At 40.6% G+C, this 12,175-nt stretch overlaps 1 protein-coding gene across 1 annotated transcript in view; it reads left to right on the forward strand.

Annotated features, from left to right (window-relative positions):
- Positions 1-2,687: 2,687 nt before the first annotated feature.
- LOC103807286 (pleckstrin homology domain-containing family G member 1-like) overlaps positions 2,688-12,175 on the forward strand; it is a gene marked incomplete at its 3' end in the record, with an annotated part of 37,363 nt that continues 27,875 nt past the window's right edge. Inside the window, exons 1-2 of the mRNA XM_009080012.1 lie at positions 2,688-2,778; positions 2,934-3,472. Coding sequence (XP_009078260.1) covers positions 2,688-2,778; positions 2,934-3,472 — 630 coding nt within the window. The remainder of the gene's footprint in view (positions 2,779-2,933; positions 3,473-12,175) is intronic.

Genomic DNA, 12,175 nt, shown 5'->3' on the forward strand with positions numbered 1-12,175 from the left:
AAAGAGAAGCCAAATGACCAATTTACACCTAGCTGGGAAAGGAGTAAGAATGAAGTAAAAAGTAACTTTTGAGGTTAATAGTCAGGATGAGCCTTTAAGGGCAAAACAGACCAAGATTTTCAAGTAGCAAATATGTTGTTTTGGTGTAATTTGTATTGAAGCATAGAGGAATAGTAATTTGTATAAAAAATGGAGGAACTTGTGTCAACTATTTTGCATGGAATTAATTAGCTATGCCTTTCGGGTGCCTGAGGTTTGCCAAGGCCAGTGAGAATAGAGGTGTTAAAGGGCAAGCCCATTTTAACTATTGCAACTAATCCTTGTTGGTTTTTTTAAACAACCAATGACATTGTCATGAAACAAGAAAATAACTGGGTTTGTTTGTTTTGTTTTTCTAAGACTTGTTAACATCTCCCAGTGCTTCTGGCTACAAGTATGTCTCATGAAAAACTACTTTTAACATTTTTTCTGACTCCAATATCATTGACCCGAACAGTGTTTTGTTTGTTTTTTTATATTAATGAGCCTGATGATGTTCGCAAAGCAAATACTATGTATTAATGCCTTCAGGTTGTTATCTGAGAGGCAGAGAGCATATCAGTGGAACAGGAAGTGTGGGGTAACAGAATGTCACAGGAATCCTTATTTCCCCCTAAATGTGGCTAATTAGATGTTTCTTTGTCATGTAATTTTAGTAAAATATCTTGGAGCAAGTTAACAAAGGTTATCCCTGTTATCTTGTTTATCTTGTGCATTTTTTAAGGGGGTTTACATCTGCACAGCAACACACTGTGCTTTCTAACTTGAACATGAAAAATGATCTGAAGCCGATAACAAAAATACATTCTTTCTCATCAAAAATGTATACTTTGTTATCACAAGCAATAGGAAGGCAAACATCATTGTCCATACCCATTTAGAAACAAGAGAACTTCACTGCATTCTTCACTGTGAAATTTTTTCCTGGTTTATTGCTTTATATTTTATTTTGGAATTGGTACTTGATGTGGTTTATTCAAAAAGAGCTAGAAGAACCTGGCACAAAGAAAGGCTATAGATTTACAGAGTACAAGGTAAAACCAGGGATACAGAGGTGCCAAATTAGGTTTTTAATCTAATGGCCAATTTCTGACCCATGTAATGAGAAAATTACTCTGTGTTAATTCCAAGTGTCACCTTGAGGGCATTACTTCTCCTTAACAGAAAGCTAATACCATCATCACTGAAATGGCACTATTAATTACTCACATACAAATAAAATGTTATACATTCAAGATAAGCCAAATAAATCAAAACATTCTTCTCTGGGATTTTTTCTTCTATTTGCTTTGGATTGATTTTGAAAAATGGGAGAGTGGCTTTCTGGTTTGAATGAATTTCTCCCCCTGCTCTGACAGCTGGAGCAGGAGCTGTGTGTCCAGGAGGTTTCTGCTTGTAATTACATAGCAAGCCTGCCTCAGTTCAGGAAGGGCCACCTTAAAGGTTGGGCGGGTTTGATTTGCAGCTTTATGGTTTCTTTACTGAAACTGCTGTCTAGAGCTGTAATTGCTGGTATGATTTTTGAAAAGTGAGGTTGTTGTTAGACTAAAAAAAGGACCAAGATACCACTGTGTGGGTAGCTTCAGTATTGCTTTTCTTCCTAAATTGCCACAAGTTTCCCTTTTTCAAAGACCAGACATCATGAAATTCTTTGGGTTTGAGGCAAGATTTTTTTGGGTGAACACTTCTTACTGAAATGAAGCCTTGAAGTACTGAATTTACCTGCAACTGCTTTTGCAGATCCTCATGCTGCATCATATACAACTTGGCCAGAGAGAAATCTGCACTGCATTGTAGACAGTGTCCTGCAGGGCATTTTGGCAATGAAAAGAAAGCAGAAATGAAATGCTGACAGGCAGACAGACATCTTATTTTGTTGCTGCACTGATCTGAAAAACAGCTTTGGGTCAGTTCAAATTTACCTGCAACTGCTTTTGCAGATCCTCATGCTGCATCATATACAACTTGGCCAGAGAGAAATCTGCACTGCATTGTAGACAGTGTCCTGCAGGGCATTTTGGCAATGAAAAGAAAGCAGAAATGAAATGCTGACAGGCAGACAGACATCTTATTTTGTTGCTGCACTGATCTGAAAAACAGCTTTGGGTCAGTTCAGTAACAGAAACTGCTTTATTTTCATGGGGAAATCGTTCTGCTTTTAGTGGTTTTGTACAAGCCACAGAGCTGGTAACTGATAGATGCTTTTAGTTTTTGTTTGACTATCGGCCTTACAGAATACAAAATGAAAGACACATTCCGGTATCACTGTGTTTCTTGAGTTTTTCAAACCTCCCAAACCAGGGCCAGTGCTCAGCTGAGAGATAGGAGGGACTGCTTCTAACAGAGTTTTGATGTTTTTTGTTATTTGTTTAGACTGTAGCAAAAATCTTTGAGTCCAGCTGAGCACTGGAACAGATTGCCCAGAGAGGTCAGGGATTCTCTGCCACTGGAGGTATTGAAGAGCCGTCTGCATGCAATCCTGAGCCATATGCTCTAGAGTGGCCCTGCTTGAGTAGGGAGGTTGGACCAGATGACCCATTGTGGTCCCTTCCAACCTAACTGATTCTGTGATTTTTTTAATTCTCTCCTGTGCTGAGCCTGGGCAGTGCATGTGCTAGCACCAAGCCCAGCACACTGGCACAAGAAGGATGTACTGGAGACATATATATGAGCAGGAGGAATATGGTGTCTGTGTTGTAGCCCCCAGTGGGGAACCCCCACCACCTAAAAAGCATCAGAGTAAGAGCGACCAAATCACATTGTTCTGGTTGTCTTTTAATTAAAATAGTGTTGTGGCAGTTTTCTATGCAAAAAAAGCTTTAAAAAGTATCTGTTGTCAACTTTTGTGTTATGTGGAGCAGCAACAGTAAACCCACTTCTGTTTGTTTGTTTAGATGACTTCCACTTACCTCTCAGTGTTGTACCAGCTGTGACAGAGGCCCTTGGCTCCAAGACGAAAGGGGAAGATTTGCACAAGGAGAACAGACCTTTCCACTTCTGTGAAAAAACGACCATGGACTTGTCAGATAGTGACCGTCCTGTCAGCTTTAGTTCCACTTCCTCCTCAGCATCCTCCAGGGACAGCCACTGCTCCTTTGGAAGCAGAATGACCTTGGTTTCAAATAGCCACTTGGGTTTGTTCAACCAAGATAAAGAAGCAGGTGCCATCAAGCTAGAACTGGTCCCAGCCAGGCAATTTTCCAGCAACAAGCCATGCAGAAACAGCACTGTGGAGCAAGAGGATCCAGAGGAAAGCCTTGGAAAAAGGCCAAGTATGCCAAGGAAAGCAGAACCAAAAGGAGCGAGCAAAAACTGTGCAATGTCTCTGGTCACAGAGCCCACCAGTCCGAAGCTCCTCTATGTTGACAGAGTGGTCCAAGAGATTCTGGAGACAGAGAGGATGTATGTGCAGGATCTAAAAAGCATTGTCAAGGTAGGAGTCTTGGTTAGGATGGTGTTAACTGTTCCATAGTGCTAGTTTTTACATTGTTTGATTTCACAGGAGGACAGATGGACTTGACAATGGAACTGGCATTTACTGGTCTTTATAAATTAATGTAACATCATTGTTCCTGTGTGTTTCTAGTTTTTATTCAATTACATAAATCTAACCTGTTACTATGTGTTCATGAAGAAATAACAGAAAAATCCACATCCAACAGCAGCAGTAGTGAACAAAGATCAGTAAACTCTTTGCCGTAACAAAACTTTTTTTTCTATATTTACAAAAAAATTTACATTGCCATGTGCCCTGGAATGTATAGCAAGAAGCAAACAGCACACAGTTCACTTGCCTCTTTATCTGAAGGGTCTCACTTATTGACAAGTCCCCCCCCACCAAATCCTAGTCCTGCAAGTTCTTTGCTGCCTTTTCCTCCCTCCCTTTCATGGAGCTCACAGCTGCAGTCTGTTCTTTCTATGTCCTTGTCCTGTAGTATTGAATGTGGAATATGTATTTGCTGGAAAATACTATTGTCTGGCTGTTATATGAAGGAATTACATTTTCTTTAATACTAATTCTGAATTGATGTTGCTAATAAGTGGGTGTAGCATTTATTAGCAGCAGTGAAGCTTTGGTCAAATCCTCAGCCTAACAATATCTTTCATTTGCCCTTTCTAGTACACAGAAAAATATGGATGAGCTCTCCTGTGGATTGTTCTTTTCACTCTGTGTACTGTGCATCATGTTGTTTTGTGGTTCTGAAGGTGACAATTGAGTCTCTTGGCTATTGTTTGTAGTCTACTCACTCACACAAAGAAGGGTTTCTTGGGAGGCACATGTTTAATGCACTGTTTGCAGATCTTACAGCTCTGGGTAGCTGTATGAGGTCATCTGCACGAGGAAGTATCAGCCAGCTGGAGACACTCTCTGCACCTGTAGCCCCAACCCACCTAGTCCCTCAAGCAATGAGTGGGAAAAAAACATGAAGGCTTTGATATCACAAATGCACATTATGACTAAACACCAGTAGCCCACCCTGCAAAGTTCTCACAAGAGACTTCATTGGTTTCCTTAGCTGGTGCTGTTTCTCTATATTCAACTGTTGCCCAAGCTGCATTTTGGAGTATTTAAGGTTGTCATATGCTGCAGTACCAGTCAGCTTCTATGCGTAGTCACCACTCATGAGGCATGACTTCCATGGTTTTGGAAACCTTAGTCCTCACCTTACTTATACAGTAAACTGTACAACTTGAGAAACTGAAAATGTAATTAAGATCGTGAAACGCATTTTCCATTTACAAATAGGAAGACCAATAAGTGCTTGCAAGAAATACTTTAAGCATCACTACAGTAGATGTAAATTAGGCAAATGCACTTCAAGTTATGAAAGAACTAGAGAAATTGAGAACTTGTGAAATGCCTAAGCCTATATCCTGCAGCAACTAATAATGAATCTTGAAAGCTTTGTGTGGCACTAGACAGCTTATTTGAGAGGAGGAGTGGTTGGCAGCTAGGTGCTGAGGATTCAAGGTCTTCACCATCTGGGAAAGACCTCCTTTGAGGACAGTGGGGAACCAGCTGCATCAGCCTCTGCAGAATGTTCTTTGCTTGGTTTCAGGGGAGGGAGGTATGACTGGAAGTATGCTACAGAGGAGCCCATTTTAGGTGTTTGTCAGGATTCCCTTCTCCACAAGTTACCTTAGCAATGCTATAATAATTTACCTAAGCAAGGGTGGGGGTTGTGAGAAGTTTGGGAAGACTCCACAGACAGTAGGAGTGCTGTAGCTTTATAGGACTTGATTATCTGGCCTTCTGTGACGTTAGGCCATTTAGTTTGGCAGGCAGATGACTGGTGCTGAGCTAAACTAAGGTGAAGGGAAGCAGCTTGATCTGTCTTATTTTCCAGATAAACATAGGTCAGATTTGCAGCAGGTTAGGAAATGGGATGAGAATGGGAAAAGGGGAGCTGGAAGAGAAGTCAAAGGGCAGCTGCTGCCCAAGAAGTGTGTGGGAACTGAAGAGATACATTGAGGTGGGAGCTGGTGGAGAAAAGCATAAGAAAATGAACCAGTGGTAAGTGGAGAGAGAGAAAATCATTAGAGGGAAAATAATATGTGGAAATGAAGGAAAACCCATGAAGTGGAAAGTTAAAGTACGAAATTGGTTGGAACTGGAGCTCTGGTGAGTTTGTAGCTGACTGCAGTAAAGAACCACAGAACAGGTAATGTTGGAAGGAACCACCTGTGATGTCCTTCCCATCTTTCTGTATTATTCCTTTATGTCTCCTCTGCCCTGGAATTGCACAGCATGCTGCTTCACACTGTATAAGATTTGCAGAGAGTCACTGAGACACAGGAACAATCTTCTCCATGTTCTTGCTTCAGAGGAGAGATCTGAACCAGTTGTCACTGGTGGCATCTGAGAATGGCAGTTGTGCGTTAAGACCTTCTGAAGCCTGAGCTGAACCTTGCAAAGGACCAGTGCTAAAAGTTCCTGTTGAGAATATGCAAACTTGAGAGGTTTCTCCTTCCCTCCCTCCTCCAATATCAAATATAGGGGGATTGACACAAATTCAGCAAAAGACCTACTCACAGAAAACAAAGTCTCCATTATGCTTGACTCTGCTATTGTACCTCCTTGAGACGTGAGGATATGGTTCATGTCCCTGCTAGTCAGCCTGGGGGTGCTTGTCTCTCAGGGGAAAGGTCACCAGAATTTTTCAACATGAGCAAAAAAAGGGCATTCTTTCTCCAAAAGCCCTGGGGGGATGCTTTTGCTGAACTGTCCTAGAACAGCTCAGCAGGGAGGCAGGTTTCTGGTCTTGAAAGCTTCATCTGAGGTGAGCATGTCTGTTGAAGTTATATACTGCTTGAGGGTGGAGGTATGCGTTGCAAGGGGAAATATTAGACATTTGCAGTAGATACGTGTTGTGCCACCAATGATTAAGGGAAATCCTTCTGAGAGGAAGTCAGTATCAGAATTGTATTGTTCCCAGTTTCTTGGTGCTGCTGTTAGAGGATGTATCTTGCTACGTGTTAGGCCATTAGTTAAAATGACAGCTCTGAAGACTGCAGTGCATTGTCACTTTGGATGTGTTAATAAAAGCATAGCTGCTTGTGCACTGGCTTGCTGAATAGCATAACTCTGAAAATTAATTTCTTCTAGATTCAAGAGGTGAGTATCCCAATATAGCTAAGGCATCCCATAATGTTTGTTCCCACGTTATACTTAATTTCTCTGTGACCTCTTTTTCTGCGGCTGCTAATCTGCATTGCTGACAGAAGTTGCATGTGAAGATGTTACTCGGGAAAAGTACCTCTGTTTCACAGTACAAAATTCCAGCACCCACCAAAAAAAAAAAAAAGTTTAATTAGCAGAGCTGCTCTTTTTGAGCATTTGGTAGGTGAGAAACTTCACAGAATGCTTCAATGGAAAGTTTATTGAATGTTACTGAGAAGCAAACTCTGATGCGTGAGAATGTACTTATACCCTCTTGTATAAGTATCCTAAATTTTTGGTACTGCTGTAACCATCAGGCTGTGATGATGGCATTCTTCTGAAGTTTTTCATCACTTCTGTTTCACCCAGTGAAAGAAGCAGTGATATGTGGTCTCACAGCTAGTATTCTTCAGTATATTAAGGTCAGAAGTTAGTGTCAATGTCTTTAAAGCCATAGACCAGTATCTCAGCTCTGCGTATAGGTACTGCAGTTTTGCAAGTTTGGACTGTATGGCAAAGACTGCTGACATACTTAATTTATTTGTCTTCAATCTTCAGTGCAACAGAGAGAACTTGGGTGACAGCTGCATGATTTTTAAGCAGTTTACTTTTAATTTCCTCATAAACAGAGTGATGATTTCAAAACAGGCTCACTTCTCTGGGGCCACCTGCAGAGAGAAAAAACATTAAGTTTAGATTTAAAGCAAAACAATAATATTCAGAGTGCAGTTCTTTCTTTGACATTTGCTTTGCTATGGCTTTAAAAAGCAGTTAAAGCAGGTTAGCACACGTGCTGCCCTTTCTGACTAGGGATCGATCACTATGCTTTTAGAAAATTTGGATGAGTGACTTAAATTACCTGCAAAACAAATAGTAGAGTCATGACAGTGTTAAGTTTAACTGTGCTTAGTATTTGTTACACTTTTGAACTGAACTTTCTCACTGCTTTTTTTTTTTTCATCCAGGAAGAAAGGGGTGTGTCAAATTCTGATTGGCATCTTTAGGGAAAGCTTGGCTTAAAACAAGGGAAGTTTTCTCCAGTAACATTGAGATAAGGTAGCTGAAACTAAAGCATCTCAGTACATATCCAAGAGGCCTTCTCGAAGTCTGTGAAGTTTAAACAGAGTTACAACAGTATAAACTGGAGTAGAAAAATGTTCCACTTAAAAAGTCTGAATTTGTAAGTGGCTTTATTGGAGAATGTCAGTGTTGTGTTTTGTTTCTGGAGTTGCTGTTTACAAATCAGGACCATAGTGCAGACTGCTGAGAACTGAGGTAGTTAGGGACACCACAACATAAGTTACCAAACAGGTGTGAACAGCTGTTCTGGCTACCCTTGAAGAAACACTTAAAGTAAACCAGACTTCTTTCTTCTGATGCAGTAGGATCTGTTTTCTCTGTAGACTTCTTGCTTCATGTATGTGAGCCATATTAAACATCCCAAAGCAATGTAATGTAATAGAAGTATACACAAACTGTTGTTTGTGTTTGTGTTTTAAATAGTTTTAGATGAGGTTGAGTCTGGAACTCCAGGTTCTTCAACAAGAATGTTTTGCTAGCTACAATGCTGTAAGCTTCTCATCATATGTACCCTTTAATGATTCCAAACAAAAGCAGAAACAAAACACAAACCTTGTTTTGCTGGGCAGGATGAGAAGGATTCTGGGCTTTGGAAAAAGTGGTTTTATAGCTGTAGAGTAAGAATTACACTGTGTTGTGGACAACCAGAAGTAACCTATCAAACTACTTTTGTGGTATAAGCATCTGCTTATGTTCTGGTGTGAACAGGGAGCTGTTTGTAAACTAATTTCACAGGAAATGCGCAAATCCAGGGTTAAATATACTGATGCATGTTTTTTCTTATCTGCATCATCACTACTTCAGTTTCATTTCTGCTGGCAGCATTCATAAATTTCTTCCATTCAGCATGTTTCCAAGTGCTTGAAAGACATTGAATAAAATGTCATCGCTGCCTTGGGTTTCTTCCACCTGTACTTTGCATCCAGTTTTTATGTTACAGCTGGATTGTAGAAACGTGTTGGGACAGGGACTGTCTTTGTCAGGTGATGGCAGAGCTTCACCATCTGACTGAGACTGCAAACGTTAAGGCAGCACAAATGTATAGCCATAGCTAAGTGTTTGTTTTAAGGTCAGCTCTGTGTTTGGACAGCACAAAAGGGTGAGTTATGCTGCAGTAATAAATGAGCTGTCTATAAACGTACAGGGAGCCTTTCTTAAGCTGTGGGTGGGAGAGAAGCAGCAGGGAGGGCTGCTACTCTTCCAGGGAGCAACAGAAATGTCAAAAAGCCTGGCTGCAGTTGCTCTTGTCTTCCCTTTCCTTGTAGCAGGGCATAAATCAATCGACCATGCTGCCTGCAACCTTCTACCCACTTTCTGAATGTAAATGAATATAGATAAAAGGATGAAAGTTGTTATTTTGGGAGGGGGAAGCAAGAGGAAGATATAATTAAATATGGAGTGTGCCATTTAGGAGTGGTGGTGGTGAGCAGGGGATTCCAGTAGTTCTTCCTGTGACTGTACTGAGGCTGGAGCAGGAGTTTGTATCCCTGGTTAGTGGGATGTATGGAGCCTTCTGGGATTCAGAAAGCAACAAAAGAGAGGTCTGTTCACCTCCATCCTGCAGCTTGTTGTTCGTCACTGGCAGTGGATGAGGAGCTCCACATAACAGAGCAGCAACAGCTCTATGAAAGCAACAAGTTTACAGAGGGTGGACAGGAAAACCGGGACCAATAGGTCTAGGAGCTGAGAGGCAGGCAGAGGAAGTACAGCATATGCTGCAAATTTTTCAGTAACCATTGCAATGTTTAATGAGATGATATTTTTTTTGCAGAATGATTAGTATTTTTGAAATTTCAAAATTTACAGGTGGTATCTTAAAGGCAAACAAATTTCTGTATTTTCACTCCGGCCACAGTTTCTGGAATTTTATTTGCTTATTATAGCTGTTTCCCTTTTGGCCCATGGAAATACTTGACCACTTTTAAATTTGTTATATCATTATTAAATATTACTAGTCAACTAGTGTTGTTTCAGTAATTCACAACCTTTAAACAAACCACAGAGCAGTCTCTCTTTTCCTCTTACCAATCCCGCAGATTAAGGTGTGAAAGTAGCTGCTATTTTTTGTGGTGTCATGAGAAGACCATTTTGCAAATAAGAGCTTTTTAGAAGTTTTTACTTGCAAACCATCCACTACTCTAAGGTTCCATTTCATTGCAGTTCATATTTTAATAATAAAATCCATAAGTCTCTGGGAATCACGTGCTTAGTAAGGTTAAGATAAATGTGTGTTTAGGATGTGTGCAGATTTTTCCCATTATGCTGGGTTTGCATTTTCATTCTTTGGAAAACAGACTCAGTTTCCCTTCTCGTGTTTTAAAATAAACTTTTCTCTTCTGGAATGTCTCATTTAACTTGTAAGCATATTGAGATCTCTTTTTAAAAAATGTTAACATTCATTTGCCTTACAAATTGGGGAAAGTTTATTTAACAGGGCAAGCATCTGCAGCACAAGACTTAGGTTCCTTTCCTGGGTGTTTTATACATTCAAAGGCCTTAATAATTCTCAGTGCTTTGTTTGCCTATGGTTCAAGAAGCTTATAATCAGACCAACTAAGCTGTGTTGTGAGAATTCATTTATTGATGTCCTGAAACTTTGAATTTTATTTTTTTCAATTAAACATTTTCAGCTGGTACCTTTCTAAAAAGCTTGAGATTATTAAATGGTGATGATGATTGACAATAGTGATGTAGATTTAGAAATCTTCAGGGCACTTACTTCATCTGCATAGCAACTTCAAACTATTTGACAGCCTAATTATTGTTTAATGTTTTCATTTGGCTGTTCTCATTATTGTAGCTTATTTCTTCTGTGTTTCCTCTTAACTTTAGGAAGGCATTAGAAGAGGGCTTAACATAACGTCTAATGAAATGTCAGTAAACTACGGATATTTGTTGTTGTGCTATGATCTTCACCTGTGCTCTAAACTTGCCTCTTACCACACCTCTGAGCAGCAATTTTGAGTGCCAGCTTCTGGGAAAAATTCATGCAGCTGTGATTTAGCAGTGGGTGCTGACTGATATCTGAAGATAAATATGGCATGTGGTTTTAATCAATGGGTTAAAACTTTGATAAGTTAGCGTACTTAAGTGTCTAAGTGGAGTTATATGCGAATTTCTGTTCCCAGTGATTTACCCCATCATCTTTACAGTTGATGGACTGTTTCAGGGACTTTTCTGTGTACAACCCAGGAATCCCAGTTTTACCTTATGAGTGCTTTTAATGCATCTCTATCAAGGTACAGTTTGATTTAATTGGCAGCCTGCCTGCCAAAGTGTCTTTTAAGATGGGAGACTTTAGCATGAATTCCTGCAGTTGAACGAAGGAATATTATTGAACTTTGTATGTGTTTGATTAGAGCAAACATTCACTACAGCAAAGGCAAAAATCCATGTAAGTAGTCCATCCAGGCAGGCTGGCAGTACAATGCTGGATTGGCTGTTGGCATGCTTTGACCCTCCAGAGAGCTTTGTAGACACAGCATTTCTGCTAAAATGGCTCATGGGACAGATCACACAAGAAGAAAGCAGACATTGGGCAAAAAGAAAATACTCCTGGACAGGTGGAGTAGACATTGTAGGACTTGTGCCTCCTTCCATTCCAGTCCTAGAAGGGAGCTGTGGAGCAGTGCTAGAAGCTGATATAAGAATTCTCTGACACTTGGAGAGGGGCAAGAGGATGTGCAGACCTTGCTTTAAAGGCTCAGGATCTAAAACAGTGAGGGGGAACCCACGGCTGCAGAAAGCTGTTCTACTATCTCCCAGCAACGCATACTGGTGCGGCACTTGTCCTTGCCCAGGGCCCCGTGGATGGATTCAGTGCAACAACCTATTGAGTGTCGAGGGACCTCTCACTAACAGAGTTTTTCAGTGCAGACTCCTTAGTTCAGTTCCTGGAACTAACTGTGCTCTGACAGCTTGAAGTCCTTGTGACAAGATCTCCCGACTGTTACGTTGTTAACATTGATGTGCCCTAGGAATTTCTGACTTTGTATACAACCCTGCCTGTGCTCATGTCTACATGGGCACGACTGTTCAAAGGCAGCCTAAACCAAAGAAAGTGTGTGTTTTCAGGGTGGAAGGCATAGTGTTAGGACTCAGGAATTCCTTGCTGCTAATTTTGGCTGACACATAACTCCCCCTGTGGCTTTCCGTGTCTGTGAATGAAGCCAAAGGGACCTACTAGGGGTCACTGCTTCCAGACTTTAATAGCTGTAAATGGGACAGTGTTTTAACATCTATAATGCAGGTGAAGAAGTCACATAGATTATCAAAAATATGTCCCTCAGGAAGAGCTACATGGAAAAAAATAAATTTTTCTTTCCTTTCTCTAGGTAAAATTTAAGCTAATACAGTTAACTTATTTGCAGCCCCCTAACTGTGGAAAGTGTAGGG

Source organism: Acanthisitta chloris, unplaced genomic scaffold (assembly GCF_000695815.1).
Source record: "Acanthisitta chloris isolate BGI_N310 unplaced genomic scaffold, ASM69581v1 scaffold43588, whole genome shotgun sequence".
Taxonomy (NCBI): domain Eukaryota; kingdom Metazoa; phylum Chordata; class Aves; order Passeriformes; family Acanthisittidae; genus Acanthisitta; species Acanthisitta chloris.